Raw genomic sequence first — 20,860 nt, forward strand, 5'->3', positions numbered from 1 at the left:
CGTAAGAGGAGGTAAAGATGACATGATAAATGATGGTCTGAGTGGTGAAGGAGATTAACAATAAGAGGGAGGGGGAGTAATGGACTGGGTATAAGAAGAAGAGAAAAAGTGAAAAGGACTGTCTAGCAATGACGGGAAGAGGTGAGGTAGAGATAATGGAATAGTTGTGAAAGAATTATTATTATTATTATTATTATTATTATTATTATTATTATTATTACTATTATTATTATTATTATTATTATTATTTACCATTTGACTCTTCTTTTATTACTTCCATCTTTGTGAACTCTCTCCCTCTCTCTTGTTCTCTCCTTCCTGCCTCACAAACTGCCTGGAGGGGCTGTGTGTCCCTTCAGGGTTACCTGGGCAGGTACAGTAATTGGCTGAGGTATGGGAAGAAATATTGAGTCTATATGTTCTCAATTTTTCACGCACTGAAGCTACAAGGTTTTGGGTGGAAGGTGTGTGCGTGTGTGTGTGTGTGTGTGTGTGTGTGTGTATCTCTCATTATTGACTGGACAGAGGAAAGAAATGAGACTGATGTGAGTTAGACAGAGAGAGATTGAACAAGATTGAGAGACACTGTAGAAAGTGGGTGTAATGAGAGAGAGAGAGAGAGATTGTCCCCTTCAACTCAAAACTCTGCCCTCCCTCCACACATACTTATCACCATCTCATCCTCCACAGCTTCAAGGACGACACAGAGATCAAGGAGGACTCTAGAGTAACACTTCACCGTGACTTCGCCAGCGGCCACTACGAGTTACTCATCTCTCACGTCCAGAAGAGTGACGAGGCAACTTATAAGTGTCTCGCCAGGAACAAGTTTGGGAGAGCTGAGTGTCAGGCAATGATGACTGTCAGTGGTGGGTGTCTCTCTCTCTCTCTCTCTCTGAATTCATATTTTATAGTTTATTTTTCACATAACTTTCAATACTTCAAATAGTAATTACTCCTTTACTTCACCCCTTTACCCCTTTAATTCAATGTCTATATTCCCTTTGCCTCAATGTTTATATCACTTTACTTCAATATAAAACACCCCTTTTATTTCAGCCCCTTTAACCCTTTGCTTCTCCCTTAGACGAGGAACTGGTGTATGAGAGTCTTTCCGGCAAGGGGTCGCTGCTGGCCAAGGGAGAGAAGGCAGAGTTCACGTGGTTTAGAGACGGTCAGGAGTATGACCCCCTCGAGCGCTTCAACGTCATGTTCAAGGTCAGTTTTTCTTAATAATCCCTCGGTTGACCTTTGACCTCTGTGAGATTTTTGTGACGGCTGGATGATCTTGGTTGACCTTTGACCTCTGTGATTTATGAGACGGCTAGATGACCTGTGATCTTAGTTGACCTTTGACCTCTGTGTGATTTATGAGACAACTAGATGACCTGTGATTTTGGTTGACCTTTGACCTCTGTGTGATCTGTGAGACGGCTGTGGTGTAGTGTAGTGTAGTGGTGTAGTGGCGCAGTCTAATGCCGATACAGTGTTTCTAGTTGATATCGGTGACCTAAGGTGACCTGTGTGTCGGCTAGGTGACCTGTGTGGCAGATGGGTGACCACCTATTTGACCTCTACCTCTCTATATCTGACCTGACCTGTATCTCACTGAATCTTACCTGTCCCTCATTGAACTTTGACCTGTATCTCACTATATCTCACTGTATCTCACTGTACCTCACTGTACCTCACTGTACCTCACTGTACCTCTCAGGACGACGAGGACACGCTGGCATTGGTGTTCCAAAACGTGACCCCAGAGGACGCCGGCCTCTACACCTGTGTGGCCTCTACCTCCTGCGGCAAGATCTCCTGTTCCGCCGAGCTTACCGTCGAAGGTCTGTATCTGTCTGTCTGTCTGTCTGTTAATCTGTCTCTCTCTTGATCCCTCGAGTTAAGTGTTTTTTTTGACATCTGTAAACATTTCTTTTTCACTTAATCCCGAGACAACACTGCCACTTAAGGTAGTTTCTCAGCGTAACATAAAAGACGCCTTGATCATCTGTTTGTGTATAAAGGCTTTAGAGAATTAGTTATATTGCGATCCTGCCTCTGCTTGTCCAATTAGGGTGACATTGTATCGTGAAATCCTTTGATTTTCTGTATTTTTATTGGGGATTAGGTGAGTTTTTATTATCCTTACCTGATGAGAGAGATTTAATGTAAGAGTTCACAGGTGAATCTTGAATGTCTATTATCTTATTAGCTAATTATTTGTGAGCTGTAGGTGTTCCCAGGTGTATGAGAGTGTGGTGAGAAAGTTGGAAAAAAATACTCCAACATAAAGCCACCTGTACTGCTTAACCTGGTTCACCTTCACCTATATTCACCTGTACCTGAGCTCATGACATATAACACCTCATCCACCTGTCAAATTACCTGTCCTCACCTGGGGCAGAAATTGATAACAAAAGTCACTCACCTGAACGACCATATCATCGGCCCCCAAGCTGTCGCAACACCCGTATTCACCTGTCTCTCACCTTGACGAAGACAGATGGTTCCTCTAGAAGCCCTGGAGCCACCTGGGAGCCGTCTTGGGCCACCACCTGGGAACGGCTCCTCATTTCCTTGAAAGGGTCGTATCTCACGCCCTCTTGCGCTGTCTCTCTGTTGGTTTTGAAGGTCGTTGCTCACTCACTCAATTACTCACTCACTCAATCACTCACTCATCCACTCACTCACTCACTCACTCATCCACTCACTCACTCACTCAATCACTCACTCATCCACTCACTCACTCACTCACTCACTCACTCACTCACTCACTCACGAAAGACAGATTCCTGTATTGTTTTTTATAAGTTTCTATGACCGACCAAATCCACCCACTTTGACAGACTAAATTTAACTGAATTGGACTAAACTGCACTAAATTTGATCTTAAGAAAAAAGTTCAGCTTTCTGTAGAGACATGGCCAGAGTAGAGGTCAAGAGGCCACATCAAGGAGGTCGGTAGTGGCCTCGCGTTTCTCCTTGACCTCTCACTTGAAAGATTATCAATACACAGTAGGCAAGTCTCAGTGTTATTTTGATTCCATTTTTTGCGTCTTCAGAGTGATTGATTATTGTTTGTGTTTTGAATCGATTTTGAGTCAATTTTGTCATTTAGATACTGTCTCATGTCTCAAGGTAACGAGAAATTATTTGAGATATTAACTTACGAGTATTTGAGAACTTCTGACTTATCGTATCTGTGTACTCTCTCTCTCTCTCTCACGTCCTCTTGAGACTTTGAGAGGCTATTAACAATTGTGTTCTCGAGGTCGGATCAATGTTTCCAGTGGTGGTCCCTTGGTGCAGTGTTACAATGGTCCTACAGTGTTGCCCCAGGATTACGTAAAATCCTAACCTCCCCCCCCCCACACACCTAACCTAACCTAACCTAACCTAACCTTAACCTCATCTTTATCTCCTTCCATAGGCTCCGTCAATCGTCTCCTGCGTGACCCGGAGCCTCCCATCATCAAGGAGGAGCTTACTGACACTCAAGTAGCCCAAGGAGGGTCTGCCATGCTCGAGTGCAAGATCGGAGGCTTCCCTAAACCCGAGTTGGAATGGTAAGAGAAATGGGGGACTGCTGTTGATCTTATGGGAGTTAATGAGGGCCTTAAACCTAACAGAATCCTGATATTAATGGGTTCCAGTCTTGTGTGTCTGTGTGTGTGTGTGTGTGTGTGTCTGTGTGTGTGTGTGTGTGTGTGTGTGTGTGTGTGTGTGTGTGTGTGTGTGTCTGTGTGTGTGTGTGTGTGTGTGTGTGTGTGTGTGTGTGTGTCTGTGTGTGTGTGTGTCTGTGTGTGTGTCTGTGTGTGTGTGTGTGTGTGTGTGTGTGTGTGTGTGTGTGTGTGTGTGTGTGTGTAAACTGACTCCATCGCCCCATACTCTTAACTCTTCTCTTCCTTATTACATCTTCCTTCCCTCATGTTTCTATTCCCTCTGTTCCACCCATACGAAAGTGGGAGAGGAATATAGATAGATAGACCTATAGATTATTTTCATATTATCATTGTTATATAGTTAGAGAATATATCCCTATAACAAAGACCTTACCTGAACCTACCTGTACCGTACCTGTATTCAACCTGTGCCTTACCTGTTTTTACCTGTACCTTACCTGTAATCCCTCAGGACCAAGGACGGGATGGGGATGGATGAAGCGTAAGTCACTTTAAATCATTAACTTTACCTGTTGATTAGTTAGTAAATTACCTATTGATTGACTTGTGTATTGTAAGTATACTGTTTAATTAATTACCTTTTGATTAACTTGTAAATTGTAGGTACACTTTCAATAATTAATCTTAACTTGTACATTGGATATTGACCGTATTTCTTAATTAACCTGTGTAGTTGTAGGTGTTTCAGCAGGTGGATTAATTAGTCATTGATCAAGTACTTACCTGTTCTAATAGCTGGACTTGATAAACGTCACCTTAACAGTAGAATATTTATCTTTAAGTATCTCGTATTTTATAGGTCTGTAGGGTTAATAATTAATTTAAGTGGTCAGTGACTAATAAGTAAATTGGTAAGTAGCTATAATAATTTAAGTAGTATTTGGCTAATGATTTAAATGAACTGTAGGTAATAGCTTTAGTGGACAGTAGGCAATAACTGAAGTGGTCAGTGGCTAATAACTTACTGTAAGTGGTCTTTAGTTAATAATCTAAGTGGTCATTACTCAACACCTCAACCAAACAACACTCACCCTCCCTAAAAAAAAACTCACCTGTTGACAATACCTGTAAACAACCAACAAAACTAAACAACTAATCAACCTTGTTTACACTGACCATCTATCTACCTCCAGGACCAAGAATGGTTTAGACGTGAAGGTCGGGGGTCGTTTTAAGCTCCTTTGGGAGGACGAGGAATCGGTAGCTCTCGTGATCAAGAATGTGGAAGAGAGAGATGCTGGGCTCTATCGCGTCATGGCCAAGAATGAACTGGGAGAGGTGGAGTGCTCAGCCAACCTAGCCATCAAGGGTGAGTATTTAGTTCGTGTTGTCTGAGACTGGAGGAGCTTAGGTTAGGTTAGGTTTTTTTCGTCTTGTTTTACGATTGAGAAATAAGAGAGAGTAGTTCCTTAGAGAGGGAGGGGTGGGTGGCTCAGAGAGATTAAGTCGTCCTCTACCTTTGCCATCGAGGGCGAGCTGTAATCCCTTAAAAGGTAGTGTACTGTCTTGGGGTTTTGAGAGTGAGATGAAGAGAGTGGCTAGTGATATCGAAGAGAGTCTAAGAGGTGTGTGTGTGTGTGTGTGTGTGTGTGTGTGTGTGTGTGTGTGTGTGTGTGTGTGTGTGTGTGTGTGTGTGTGTGCATCAGGGGTCTATATAAATCTATGGGATCTCTAAATATATCAAAATTAGACTCATAATCCTCAAGATGTGTATTATCTCCCCTCATACACACCCCCCCTATATAACCCCCCATACAACCTCCCTCCCGTCTCCCTTAATACCATCCCCTCGTCTCCCCTCACAGCTGGGCCAAAGATCAAGAACATGAAGAAGGAGGTCGCTTGTGTCATCGGCCAGCCCTTAAACTACAAAGTGGAGGTGGAAGGTGAACCCAAGCCTGAGATCCGATGGTGAGTACTGGTTCTATGGTTCTGTGGTTCTGGTGTATGGTTCTGTGGTTCTATGGTTCTTGGAGGGTTATATACGTTCGCCTGGCGTTCGTCGTGGGGTGAAGGGGAATTGAAGTGTCTTGTAATAGTAAAAAAGCGATGTTATTACCAAGACACGAGCGAAGGTTCGTCTGGCGTTGTTTCCATAAGTGTGTCGTGATGGCGTTGAGTGGATGCTTTAGGGCGTGAGGTATAGGGTAAATTAGTGTCCTTTTCTCTATTGACTTCTCTAGGATTCCCCCTCTTAAGTATCCTATTCTCGTTGTACTTTTCTAGGAACTCTTCTTTGGTGTCCTATTGTGTTTGGACTCTAGGATCCCTCGCTACACAGTGTCATATTTTGCCAGTTGTCGTAGTGTCTTAATTTAAGAAGCTCCTCTCAAAACGGGACACCACAGGACTCCTTCATTCCTGTGTTGTTCGGACAGCAGAGGAAGACTATTGGTATCCTCATTACGGATGGAATTATGAGGATAGTTTCTCCCTCATAATTCATTTGATGATGGAGACAGGTTAATTAATTCACAAGATCACCTGAAGATTAACCACCCTAATGCTAACCTAACCTAACCTAACCTAACCACCTTAATGCTAACCTAACCTAATCTAATCTATATTTACCTAACCAAACCAAACCAAACTCACCCTTAGGTAGTATTCAGGTGTTTTAATCAGGTGAAATTATATAGTATACCTAAAATCATCAGGTGATCTACGTTTTTGCACTTTATCATAATGGCCAGGTACTAATCCAATATCCATAGTGTGTTTCTAGATAAGTTAGAATTAAATTAATCTAATTTGATATACGTGTTCTCTCTCTATACTAAAAGGACCTTATTAACTTTAGGTTCAGCTGTACAGAAGGTCACAATAGGGGTGGAAATTCGAGACTATTATTACAGTATTGCATTATTTACGGTATGTTTGTGTTAGTCTGAGTAAAGATTTAAAAGGGTGATGGGTAAATTATAGTTCTGACGTTTCTCATTTGGTAAAGGTTAGATGATGTTTCTCACTGTGTTAAACCATGTTGATATTTGACTAGACATACTAAACATCGAGGAGACTAGGAGAGTAATCATGGCGTGTTTATTTACCGTGTGATGTACAGTCCAGAACTCGAATGCAATGTTTTTTTTTTCTTCTACAACAGTTTAGTATAATTTAGTCTCCCCCTGTAACTTGTAATTGATTTCGAGTTATTTGCATTTTCTTTACCAATATATTTTTTTATTTAATTTAGTCTCCCTTGCTTCCTGTTTATCCATTTTCGTTTATGAACAATTTACTTTAGTCTTCCCTGCTGGGTTATATTAGCATTGGGTTAGTTTAGGTTTGATTTAGTTAGTGTTAGGTTAGGTTAGTGTTAAGGTCGATTAGTATTAGGTTAGGTAAGTATTACGTCAAGTTATTGTTAGGATATGTAAACAATAAGAGAAATTAGCCAAGGTTGCTTAATCTTTATGTGATCCGTTTTCTGTGAGTGTTCCAGTTTCCTCCTGTACTAACACTGTATTCACGAGGACCAACTCATCAAAAATAATGAGATGGATTAAGGATGACATTGGCTTCTTTCCCCGGGTTAAAAGTTAATCTAAATGTCAGGGGAGATTAATTGATTGGGAAAAGAAAATAGATAGACAAGAGACATGGAGAACTAAAGTAAATTATATATAAAAAGAAAATGGCTAAACAGGACGAAGGGGGAAACTAAAATAATTATATAAAAAGAGAAAATTGGAAAATAAGTGGATAGGGAGGACTAAAGTATATTATAAAGATAAATACAATGAATAAACAGAAGGCAAAGATGATAACAGTGATTAAACAGTAAAGGAAAATGAGTAAACAAGGGATAGGAGGAACTATACTAAATCACTGAAGGGAAGGGAGCTGTGTTATTCCTATGTTCACGAGGTTGAAATGTTACTGTGTATAAAACAGAGAGATTTACGTGGGAGGGGGGAACTAATGGTCTTGTTTGAAGGTCCATGACACATAAATATACATGACACATAAAGGTGCACGATAAACTAGTTTTTTCTTCTCTTCTCTGCTATGCTATAATAGTGAGAGAGAGAGAGAGAGAGAGAGAGAGAGAGAGAGAGAGAGAGAGAGAGAGAGAGAGAGAGAAATGTGAGATATACACAAAACTAGAGAATAAGCAGACAAATACGGGGAAATTGAATAAGGAGTAAACAATTAAAGAGAAAAAAAGCTAAATGAGAAACTGAAAGAGAGAGATAGAGAGAATAATAAAACTAACAATTACATTAAAAACAAAGTGAAACAGACAGACAAACAGAGATAAAGATGCTAACAAATATATTACAGTCAAAAGTAAAGTAGGCGAAAGAGAACGAATAGCAAATGCATTGTTTAACCTTTCTGACATCAACATACCTCATAGACGGCTGAGTTAACAAGATTCACTCCTAAAACTATGCTAATTTAACAAAAACCTTCATTACTTTACTATTATTACAATTTAAACAAAAACATTTATTTTGTTAGAATAAATATGAGAGTAATTTGGGTGAATTCAATGATAAAAGAATAAATTTAATTTCTTATTTTTTGGTTAGTGGAGAACACCTTCCGTTTTCTTTGCCAAGTGGGAAAAGGAGACACCACAGGCATTCTATTTTGGCGACCTGGACCTTGAGCTCTCTCTCTCTCTCTCTCTCTCTCTCTCTCTCTCTCTCTCTTTGGCTGCATATTTCGCATTGCTGAGAATTACTCACTGATGCATAGTTCCGTAAAGTACAGAACACAAACAAACAAACAAACAAACATATAACTGAACCCAAACAATGAACATAAACTATTCTTGACCATTATCTTGTTTTAAAATTATTGATGTTTTTATTGGTGTTGTTGTTATTCTTCCTGATTTACAATGATGATTAAAACAACAACAACAATAATAATAATAATAATAATAATAATAATAATAATAATAATAATAATAATAATAATAATAATAAAAAAACAAGTAATTTACCATATGTTTTTTGTCAAATTTTAAAAGTTATTCCATGTAAAAAAAATATACATAGAACATTACTAAATTATTATGGCCATTAAACCTTCGTATACAAAATGCCTAAACAATAAACTCTCTCGTGCACCTTTTAGTATGTCTCTTGGCGTTCTCTCTGCTCTCACAGTGAACGCCAACAGCAGTAAATAAAAGAGTTAGTTCTTATACCTCGGGCAACATAATGTAAAGAAAATGGGGAGCTATTATTTGTAGCAGTATCTCATCTATTTGTCTTAATGGTTGCAGTAGAGAGTAGGAAGTGTGCTGTTGTGGTGTGTGACTGTACCTGTTGTAGTGGCTTAGTATATTATAACATCAACAATGGTTAGGTTAGGTTAGGTTGGTTTAGATTACGTTAGATTAGGTTGGGATAGTTCAGTTTAGTTTAGGTTAAGTTAGTTTTGGTTAGGTTAATTTAGGTTTGATTAGGTTATGTTAGGTTAGGTTAAGTTAGGTTTATAAATAAAATAGATATTTCTTTATTATTCAGTGTCTGTTGTTTAGTGTATAATCTGTAGTGATGAAATACATAATTAAAAGACCTTAGTTGTTAATAAAAAAAGTAACTTTACAATTTCGTGTGAGACAATATGACACAACCGACGAAGGATTTTGACAACCCTACCGAGACAACAGGAGTCGTAGTGTTCATTGTGACATTCATCGATCACCTCCGTAGAGATTTTTTTTAACCTTGTGCAGAGTAATTTAACAACATTGTAAATAAATGTCCAAACATCATAGTTTCTATCTGTTGTCTAGTTTATACTGAAATAGTGTATGTTGAAGTACAGAGATACCCAATGACAGTATTTTTAAGTTAGGAGAAGGATAATGTTTTCTCCTTTTGGTATAGTTGTCTGGAGTTATGACCTAATTTAGTTTAAGTAATTAGACGCATTAGTTGTTAAGGTGCAGAAAAACACAACACGCACCATGGATTATCGGGTACAAGAAACATAGAAAATGGAGCGTTGGTTACAGAAGATAGTTAACGGTAATGAAGTAAACTTAAAAATGGGAATAAGTTTGGTAGTAAATTAGACATAAAAATCAACAAATAAATGATTTAATACAAAAAATAACTTTAAAGAAAATAGGAAACTAAGAAGAAACATTTGATTGGTTGACATCATAGTTGTAAATAAGATTCGCTATTGTACGAGGTCTGCCTTTGAAGAAATTAGGTTAGGTTAGGTAATGAACATGTTAGCTTAGACAAATACTGAGTTCCGAACCCCAGGCAAGAAGTGTGTGTGTGTGTGTGTGTGTGACGCATCATCCCAAAAAGACAGTGCTGTAAGGGGTCTGTCGGGTGAGGGGGTGAGGGGGTTGTCGGGAGAGAGGGAGTGGGGGAAGGAGGCAATCAGTCGGGAAGAAGAGGAGGAGGAGAAGGGAGTGGGGGAGAGAGCAAATATATGAAAGAATAATGGAGGAGAGGGAGTAGAAGAGATAGAAGAGAAGAATAAAGGAAGAGGGAGAAATAGGTGGAAAGGAGAGACAGCGAGGAGTGTTAGAGGGAGGGGTCTCTCTCACTCTCCCTTGACTCCCCCACATGCTCCCTCACTCTCCCTCACTCTCTCCTCCCTCACTCTCCCTCCTCTGCCACATTCTCCCTCACTCTCCCTCACACTCTCCCTCACTCTCCCACACTCTCCCTCACTCTCCCACACTCTCCCTCACTCTCCCTCACTCTCCCACACTCTCCCTCACTCTCCCTCACTCTCCCACATTCTCCCTCACACTCTCTCCTCCGTCAAGCAATATTTGTCTGCCAACAATCACAAATGTTTGCTTTTTTCGTCTTCAGGTTAAGCCAAGTCTAATGAGCCTGCGTCATTACCCAAAATTGAGCTAGCTTTAATATTTTTCACTCTCTCTCCTCTCTCTCTCTCTCTCTCTCTCTCTCTCTCTCTCTCTCGTTTAGACTCATCAGAAGTTTGTACACTCGCTCCAAAAAGTATCTATACGGAGGTGATCGATGAATTTCACAATGAACACTACGACTCCTGTTGTCTCGGTAGGGTTGTCAAAATTGTTCGTCCATTTTGTCATATTGTCTCACAACAAAATCGTATAGATAGTTTTTAGAGCGAGTTACACAGACTTACACACACAGTGAGTTGAGGACATAGCGAAAGAGAAATAGAAAGAAACAAGGAAAACAAAATACATTAAACATCTAACATATACAAATATTTAACTAATTACCGAGACTTTAAGATTCTCAAAAGTTCCTCAGGCAAATTTTTCTCTTAGTAACAGATGTAAGAAGTTACCTAACCTCTCATTTAAGTTAAGATATAAAGGTATTTAACTCGTATGTTATTTCGGTAACGTTTTTATGGCAATGAAAAGGAATTGCGTTAAGGCTTACTATAAGACGATAAGAGTTCATAATTGCAGACGAGGAAGAGTTATTTTTTTCATCTATAAGCCAAGGTTGGTGAGGATATGGTGTAAGCCGTGGCAACAGGAGTGTGTACTAGGGAGTATAAAATATCCTAACGGGATAACCTATAACTTTGCCCCTTATTATAAAAAAAATAGACATCCACTCAGACATCCTTCAATTCTGCTCCTTCTTACTTAATCTTCCATCCTTCATGTTTGGTCAGCGTCGTTCGGGGTCTTCACAAAAGCCCTGAAAAGTCTCTCTGCCTGTGGGGGGAATCGAACGAGCGAGAGATAAACACACCGTCTTTTGTTTTGCTCCCTAATGCGCCAAAACATATTTCCTTAGATTTAATGTGTTTGTGCGTTCCTAGGTCGTGTTGTTTAGTCTTATGATAGTTTTTATTGGGTTTTTACTTTACAGAATATAAACCAGACAGAGGTAGAGACTCGGTTTGTTTTTAATTTAATTGTCGCGAGGAAATGGGTCACCTCGTTCCATCGATTAGTATTGGCTTTGGCTTCGACATAAAATTGACTTGATAACATTCTTGAACTTACGACTCTGAGATTAAATACTATAATTCTTTCGTAAGGTAATAAAAAATGACACTTATTCACGTCATTAAGCTTTCATTGACATTTTCCTTAAGTTATCCCGAAGAAGTTTTAATTGGGTAGTTGTAGCTCCGGGTTTTGGACAAATTACAACATAAATATATAATCCCTCGACATGTGCAGCCATTCGAACACATTTTACCCGTCTTTGACTCGTATCATCATCATCATCATAAACACTGGTATCTAAAACAACAACTAATTCTTAAAACCATTGGTACCTATAAACCCACAAGATCTTAAACATTTTGGTATCTAGAAACGTCTGAGTGTTAAGCCAAGTGGTATCTTAAAAGACCAACATCTTACTAATCCCAGGAGAATCAAAGCTATCAGACTACGTTCCTTTGGTTCACCTGGGGATAAAGTGAATAACCCTGGTATGCTTGGCAGGAGTGTGTGTGTGTGTGTGTGTGTGTGTGTGTGTGTGTGTGTGTGTGTGTGTGTGTGTGTGTTCGAACTTTTTTTAATGTTATACGCACATACATTCATACTTACACACAAACACACACACACACACACATAATAAGCAATTAGTTGTTATATCCGAAAAAAAAAATAATTCTAACCAACAAATCCATTCCGGCTAACGAAGGAAAGTTCCGGTTAACGAGGAGATGACCGTGTCCGGTTACTCTCTCTCTCTCTCTCTCTCTCTCTCTCTCTCTCTCTCCTCTCTCTCTCTCTCTCTCTCTCTCTCTCTCTCTCTCTCTCTCTCTCTCTCTCCTTCAGCAGTGGTCACAGTTAAGTGGACTTATAAGGGCGATGATACACGGGCCAATCACAATATCGTATACAAACATAGGGTCCAGATTGAATGTTTTGATTGGACGATGGACAGTAGAGGCTTCGGGAGAGTTATGCATGCTTACTCATTCTCCCACTCCTCTCTCTCTCTCTCTCTCTCTCTCTCTCTCTCTCTCTCTCTCTCTCTCTCTCTCTCTCTCTCTCTCTCTCTCTCTCTCTCTCTCTCTCTCTCTCTCACCTCATGTCACCCAACTCATGCATTTTGGTTAGGGAGAAAATTTGGCGACCTTGGTTTGTTTTTCTTCCGCCAAAATGAACAGCTGAGCCTTGAGTCTTTAAATGACTTGAAAATAAATCTTAGGGAGGTAGTGGAGGGGGGTAGTGTGGAGGTAGAAGGGGGGTAGAAATGGGGTGAGAGGAATGAGAGATGTAGATTGGAGGAGAGATGAGAGACAAATGATCGTACAAAGAAAAATTAACAAAAATAACAAGGATAATGATAACAGGTGAAGACAACAAGGAGATAATTACTTAATCACTTAATTACCTGGACGAATATAATTAAGTAATTATAGAAGATAATTACAGGTGTACGTAAAGTTTACACCGGAAAAGAGTTTGGTCTTCACAAGTAAAAATTTACCTTAAGAAAGTTCAGAAGTTTTAGATGTTGACGAAAGTTTAATTAAGGAAACAAATGTTTAAATTAGAATAATAAAATAAAAACTAAATAATTAAATGTCTAAAAAAAATATAGAAATTGTTTATACTAAGAAAACGACTTGAGAAACCTTGATATTTTTAACAGAAAGAAATTGATTTAGAGACCCAGGTGCTTATAGTAGAAACCGTAATGTATACAGTACATCGAACCTAAACATTAAACAAAAACACATCGAACATAAACACAAAACAAAAACACATCGAACATCAACACCAAGGGAGATTAAGGGGGGGGGGGGGGGGGTAGGAGTAAGAACCATTCTCAGACACCCGGCTAAGATAATTGAGCCCCACGTAAAGAACTTGGGCCAGGTGACTCTGTAGTACTGTGGCCAACACGACGAGATTTTCTAGGAAGAGACGTGAAACACCTTCTCTCTTCTCCTTCTTGCTTTCTTTCTTTCGTATTTCTTTCTTCTTTCTTCTCCTTACTCCCTTCTTCTATTCTCCCTAAAACAAAAACTTTACAGACCCCCTAAATTAGAAAACATTGTCAGCTGAGTTTATTGTATTGGGAGTAAGAAAAGAGGAAAATATTTGGTAAACATATAACCTGGAGGGTGGACTATGTGTGAGTGGAGGAGGGAGGGGAGGTGGAGGAAAGTGAGGAAGGGAAGGAGATAGGTGACACTGATGAGAGGGTGGGAGGGAAGGAAGGGGTGAGATGTGAAGGGAGAAGGAAGGTAAATAATGAAGGGGGAAGGAGGGAGTATGAGGTAGGCAGGGGGGGGTGGTGAGGAGGGGGGAGAGGGGGGATGTGAGGTGAAGAAGGTCTAGTATTCACCTGTGTGCCAAGTTGACCCTCCCTAAGCTTCATCTCCCCTGTCTCCCCTGCCTCCCCCTGCCCCCCTGCCCCCCCCCCTGCCCCCCTCCCCCGCCCCCAGTGCCAATGTACCACAAATATGTACTAGTGTGTTGTTGTTTAATCATTTGTTTAATTATCTTCCTATTATTACTCTCTCTCTCTCTGCTTTTATATTTTGTTGTTTCTTTGCTTCTCTCTTTAGTTTTATATTAATTGTCTCTGTATGTCTGTGTCTCTCTCTGTCTCTCTCTGTCTCTCTCTGATTACAAACTATAGTTGTTTCTCTTTGTTTGTCTTTCTTACGATTAAAATAACCTAATTTATTGTCCATTGTTTTCTGTTTCATCTCTCCTCCTCCTCCTCCTCCTCCTCCTCCTCCCTTCTTACTGGGGCTAAAGGGGGGAGGGGGGAGGGCCAGTGCCAGATGGGGTCGTGGACAATGAGACAGCACCAGTACCACTCAGGAGGCCGCCAGTGCCATCACCAGTGCCACTATTCTCTTGAGTCTCTTGGCATTTTGTCTCCCACGAGGAAACGAGAGAGAGAGAGATAGGATTCATTCCTGGTATCTCTGAGACTTCTACGTCAATGAGAGAAAGAGAAAGATAGAGAGACAGTGATTCTCTTTCTCTGTAGAATCTCTTAAGCTTTTACGTCAAGGACAGAGCTAGAGAGATAGGGACGTCTCTTTACTAATGTCTCTCACAAGGAAGCAGGAGAGATAGGAGGTATCTCAGGCATCTCTCAAAAGGAAGAAAAAAATCTCTGCGTCGAGAAGTGAGAGAGATATAAAATTTCTCTCTGGAATCTCTCACGAAGACTCAAGGTGGCTCTCATCTCTTACGAACAAAGAAGGAAGTCTCACCATCGACGGGAGAGAGAAGACTACATCTCCAGTATCTCTTAAAGGGGATCAAGAAAGTCTCTACGTGAAGGAGAAGAAAGAAGTCTCTCACTAGGCCCCATATCTCACTCACGAGATAATAGTCCTACATTATCTCTCAAGAGGAAGGAAGTGCCCACGTGATGAAGAGATAAAGAATACCTCTAGTCTCATGGGAGAGATAGGCAGAGAGAAGAACCCTACATCTTATTCTCAAGTCTCTTAAGTCTCCCTATCTATCTCCAAAAAAGGCATTGGCAGAGACTATAGAGAGAGAACAGAGACAAATAATCTCTCCACTATCTCAAGAAGCAAAAAGAGACAAGACTGACAAGACTGAGTTAGGTCTCAGTAATAATATCTCAAAAATACTGAACAAAAAGAAAACGAAAAAGGACCCAAAAAACACCTTGAGGGACTCCTGTTTTTACAAATCCTTAGGTGAAGAAACAGAACAGTGGCCTCAACAGTGTCCGTCACAGCGTCCGTCACATTAGAGGGCAGTCACATACTAGGGCCGCCACAGCGTCCTTCACATAGGAAGTCCGTCACAGCCGCCGTCACAGGGGAAATAAAGTAAAAAATAGAAAGAAACATAGAAAACAGCAAATAACTTATAAAAACATATAAAAAGACAATAAACGAAATAAATAGTGAGACTTGAAGTGAGAAACACAAAGAAAAAAAACAGTGAAATATAGGTGAAAGACAATAGTGATAAAGACAGTGATGATAAGACCCGTTTTCTTTTATTTAGGCTCTTTATAGGGGTAACTAAAGTTTGTGTACATTTACCTTGTTATCTGTCGCATCCTTCGTATTTCTGGTGTTTTTTTGGAGTCAGATTGAAACCGGAAGAAGAAAAAAGAACAAATAAGCAGAAGAAGAAAATAAGAAAATACACAACAAGCCACAAAGACAAAGAAGGAAAAGTTATACGAAAAAAGTAAGAAACAGAAGAAAGGAAACAGTGAAGAAGACAATAATACACTAGGAGGAAAGAACAAGGGAAGAAGAAGACAACGCCGCTAACGAAGAAAAGACACAAGGAGAAGAAGAAGAAAGAAGAAAGGAAGGACTAAGCAACGTGGAGGAAGTGCTAGTGGGGACAGAAAGAGAGAGAGAAAGAAAATAGCTTGCTTAATGTGTGTGCGTGTGTATGTGTGTGTGGGAGAGGCGTGACCAAGAGAGGACATACATTCTTCACCACCACCACCAGTGCCACACACACGCACACACACAAACACACACACACACACATATACACACAAACACACACACACACACACACAAACACACACGCTGGGGAGGTGTAAGAGCCCAGTTTGTGACCGCGAACAAGAATTTATAAAGATTGGATGCCAGAAGACCCGAGGCACAGAATGTTTTTATTTCTCTTAAGGAACTAAAAATAAGGGAGTTATCTTAGTGACGCCTTACAGTCTCAGAGCAAATAGTCCGCTATATTAGTTACTTAAAGAGTGTTTTTATTATTGTTTTCTTGTCCTTGAATTAGTTTGAAAGTCATTAAAGAGGAAGCTGTTAAGAAAATAATAATTGGAAAATTTTGTTGTTTATGAAAGATTAATTTTGGGGAGGAATTTTTACCTCCTTGGGGAAACATTTCTTAGGACAATTTTAGCTTTGATAATTTTTTTGGCTTTCGGGGGAAAATTTCAGCATTTAAAGGAATTTTTTTTTTATCGTGTTAGGGAAAAAAATAAATAATCATATAATCACATAGGGAATTTTTAGGACCCTGTTGTTGTTTCCTGCTGTACGTTTAGCCTGACCGAAAAATCTCATATTTCTTATTTTTTTCTGTTTACGGGGAAAACAAAGATGACATCAGCACTTTGATCCTGAGATGAAAGAGTTAAAGTTTTTTGTGTAAGTCTCTGTGTCTGTGTGTCTGTGTGCTCAGGAGAGACGCTCAACAGACAAGTTCAAGTGCTTACCATGAGACCAAGTTAGTGTTGACATCTTTAAGATATTTTCATGAGGGATTAATCTGAAATCTTGTAGTTATTTTCAGTACAGAGGGGTTTGAAGGATTTAATTCTGCAATAACCAGATTTTCAGGTTATTTCTGAAGGGGTTGTCGATTTAATCTGTGCAATAACCGAAAGTTTAGGTAATTTCAGACTTTTTCAATTACGCAATAACCAGATTTCTAGATTACTTTCAACAGGCATTTATCATTTTTACTCTGACTTTAACAACCCGCCCACTTATTTCAGAGGCATTGACCATTTAAAGCATTTCAATAACCGGGATTTATACAGTAATTCCAGCAGACATTGACTACAGATATTATTCAGGGGTTAATAACTCTCTCCAATTTTACTACAACTAAGATTTACAAAGAATTAATCAAACAAATTACTGAAGAATTTGAGTATTTGATAAGCTCACACACACACACACACACACACACACGATGGCGGGACAGAGCTTATCAGACGTCATCAATGAGCATATGGGCGTAATCCGTTCCACCTTCCTCTTCCTCCTCTTGCTGGGGATGGTCAGGGTGTTCCTCTTGATGTATAACCACTCTTCCTGGACGGGCGTCGAGATATCCTCCGGTGTCTATAATCCTAATTAGATTATAGGTTTCAGACGGAGGTGCTTTGCTTTAGGTTATTTTTAGGGGGGTATATAATCGTAGTTGAATTATATCACCTGTGGGTTAATGTGATTTTGGGAACACCTGTGGTCTATAATCTTGATTGGATTTTAGATTTTGAAGGTATTTATGTGTTATAGAACTCTTGATATCCATAATTATAGATTTATATTAGCCAGTGTCACCTGTGGTTATATTTTCATAGATAATACTCGACGTCTATAATCACAAGCTGTTTTTTTTTTCATCATATCACCTGGTTACCTATCATCTTAATTACATGTAAACTCCCAATGTCTATTTCTATCGTAAACTGACTCATTTACGGGGAAATAATTTATAATTGTGTAAATTATGTTAGTAAGTGTCGAATTATCATTATTTTTAGACATTTATTGAGGTAATTATAGTTTAAAATTTATCTTCAGGTATGCAAATTTTATCATGTATAATTCTTGTGTATCTAAATGAATATAAATAATGTGTCTAATCATCTATCATAACACTGAAAAGTCTTTATTAAGGTGAATTATAACACCAACATGTATAATTGTATATAATTTATTGTATTATAGAGTATAATGTAGCGTTGAGTGTTTGTGTGTGTTTGTGTGTTTGTGTGTGTGTGTGTTTGTTTGTCCTTCTATCTGACTTTCAAGTTATTTTATTGGAAGAGTTTTTGTTTTCTTTTCTCATTATTCGGTTCTTAGCTTCGTGGTATATTATTGTTGACGTGTGCCTGTGTCTGTCTGTGTAATCATCTGTCTGGCCATTTTTCTTTTTATCTTCTACACTTGAGGGAAATTTTGCTCTATGTCTTGTTATCATCTTCACGCTGAACCTATTTTTATGACAGTTTAGTTGTCTATAGTCTGGTTTATGTCATCTATAGTCTTACAAACCCGGATATGATTTGTGAATGATGTTGGTGGTTCAAGTGTCTATACTCTAGCTTATGTCATTTATAGTTTCGATGATCTAGATTTACTTGTTTTTAATGTTGATAGTTCAGGTGTCTATACTGTGGCTTATGTCATCTATAGTCTCGATGATCCAGATGTATAAGGAAATAAACTCATGTAATCACTTTTCATATATTTATTTCTTTATTGAGATATTTATCCCTAATATGTGTTTGATATAATGATGAATAAATTAATAAATTATTGAAGATTTCTTGTCATTTTTCCCAGTTATTTGATTATTTTAATGAGTACGTTATTATGCCTCACATAATAAAACTCTCTTACCTTTGAAGTTCTTATAAAAACCATGAATTAATTTTAACAAGATCCTAAATTTCATCCCCCTGGATAAAAAAAAAAACGACGAAATTTAATTAGAGATTTTAAATATTAACAAGGTGAGTTTTTTCTTCTTATCCTGTGAAGTAAAATTATTCTGTTTTGGATTTTATTGTGATTTTTATTTCCTGATTTTTATTTTAAAGAGATTTGTGTTTATTTTTTATTAAGATTTTGGAATATTTTTTTTTTTTTAATTCATGTTTTTCTTGTTGTTTAGAATGTGATGAATGATAGTGATGATATTGATGATGGTGATAGTAGTGGTGATAGTGGTGGTGATAATGGTGGTGAGTGGTGGTGATAGTGGTGGTGATAGTGGTGGTGATAGTGGTGGTGATAGTGGTGATGATAGTGGTGGTGATAATGGTGGTAATAGTGGTGGTGATAGTGGTGGTGATAGTGGTGGTGATAGCAGTGAGATCTCTAACCAACAATTTAGTGGAACAATTTAATAACAGGAGTTGAGAGAACTAGATGCTGGTGTCAGGAGTTGTAATTGACTTAGGTAGTTAGGCAAGTGTGTGTGTGTGTGTGTGTGTGTGTGTGTGTGTGTACTAGATTTACACAGCATTAATGACCTAATCCATAAATACATTCCAATTCATCTCTTTTATCCCACATTCATCCACTTCTCCTACATCCATCTTTCTCTCCGTTATCCATTCTTCTCCCCCCCCTCATCCATCCTTCCCTCATCCATTCTTCTCCCCCTCATCCATCCTACTCCCCCTCATCCACCCTTCACTCATCCATCTCTCTCTCCCACAGGATGAAGGATGGCAAGCCTCTCGTGGAGTCAGACAGGATCAAGTTTGGTAAAGACGCCGATAATGTTTGGTCACTTAAGATTGACGCGATGCAGATGGGGGACTGTGGCTGCTATACGGTGAGTGAGGAGGAGTGTTGGAGAAGGAGTGTTGGAGGAGGAGTATTGGAGAAGGAGCAGTGTTGGAGGAGGAGTGTTGGAGAAGGAGGAGTGTTGGAGAAGGAGTGTTGGTGGAGGAGTGTTGGAGAAGGAGTGTTGGAGAAGGAGTGTTGGAGGAGGTAGAGGAGATAGGGGCTGAGGGGTGGTGATAGGAGGAAGATGATAGGAAGTAATAACAGGAAGAAGAGGATCGGGAAAAGAGGAAGAGAAGGGGGAAGAGAAAACACCAAAAATTTAAATAGAATGAAGGGGCATAGCAGGAAAATAATTTAACAGATAGAAGAATAAATACGAATAGATAAATACAGGAGAATAGATAGATTAAAAAACACATTAAGATATACTGATAGAAGGACAAAGAATTATATTAACAAACACAGTCACACGTAAGAAATAAACCTAACCTAACCTAACCTGACCTGACCTGACCTAACCTAACCTGACCTAACCTGACCTGACCACGTCTTTCTCCCCCCGTACAGGTCATGGCAGTCAATCCCATCGGTCAAGTGTCAGAATTCTTTAACTTGGAATCGGATGCTGCGCCACAGATCACACGCGGTCTTGATCCCGAGACTGAGAAGAAACTCAACTACGACATCGCCTTCGAAGTTAGAGCGACTGGCAGTCCTAAACCTGATGCCCGATGGTGAGTGTTGGGGGGTGTAGGGAGGTGTAGGGAGGTGTAGGGAGGTGTTGGGGGGTGTAGGGAGGTGTAGAGGAGGTGTAGGGAGGGGTGTAGGGAGGGAGGGTGTAGGGGAGGTATAAGGAGGTGTAGGAGGGTGTAGGGGGGTGTAGGAGGGGTGTAGGAGGGCGTAGGGAGGTGTAGGAGGGTGTAGGGAGGTGTAGGAGGGTGTAGGGAGGTGTAGAGAGGATGTGTAGATGGTGTTGGGGTGCCTTGGGTGTAGAAAGTGTAAGTGAGGTAGATGATTGTGTAGAGGGTGTAGGAGGGCGTAGGGAGGTGTAGGAGGGTGTAGGGAGGTGTAGGAGGGTGTAGGGAGGTGTAGAGAGGATGTGTAGATGGTGTTGGGGTGCCTTGGGTGTAGAAAGTGTAAGTGAGGTAGATGATTGTGTAGAAATGTAGAGAGAGGGTGAACTTTCTCTTACCCCTTAAAACTTTCTCTCACCCTTAAAACTTTCTCTCACCCTTAAAACT

At 39.6% G+C, this 20,860-nt stretch overlaps 1 protein-coding gene across 1 annotated transcript in view; it reads left to right on the plus strand.

Annotated features, from left to right (window-relative positions):
- Positions 1–20,860, plus strand: part of LOC121874422 (obscurin-like) — a 201,004-nt gene that overhangs the window by 150,670 nt on the left and 29,474 nt on the right. Inside the window, exons 22-29 of the mRNA XM_042378552.1 lie at positions 691–869; positions 1,088–1,218; positions 1,715–1,838; positions 3,425–3,560; positions 4,811–4,986; positions 5,483–5,588; positions 19,548–19,665; positions 20,187–20,353. Coding sequence (XP_042234486.1) covers positions 691–869; positions 1,088–1,218; positions 1,715–1,838; positions 3,425–3,560; positions 4,811–4,986; positions 5,483–5,588; positions 19,548–19,665; positions 20,187–20,353 — 1,137 coding nt within the window. The remainder of the gene's footprint in view (positions 1–690; positions 870–1,087; positions 1,219–1,714; positions 1,839–3,424; positions 3,561–4,810; positions 4,987–5,482; positions 5,589–19,547; positions 19,666–20,186; positions 20,354–20,860) is intronic.

Source organism: Homarus americanus, unplaced genomic scaffold, assembly GCF_018991925.1.
Source record: "Homarus americanus isolate GMGI-L3 unplaced genomic scaffold, GMGI_Hamer_2.0 scaffold43349, whole genome shotgun sequence".
In the NCBI taxonomy this organism is placed as follows: Eukaryota; Metazoa; Arthropoda; class Malacostraca; order Decapoda; family Nephropidae; genus Homarus; species Homarus americanus.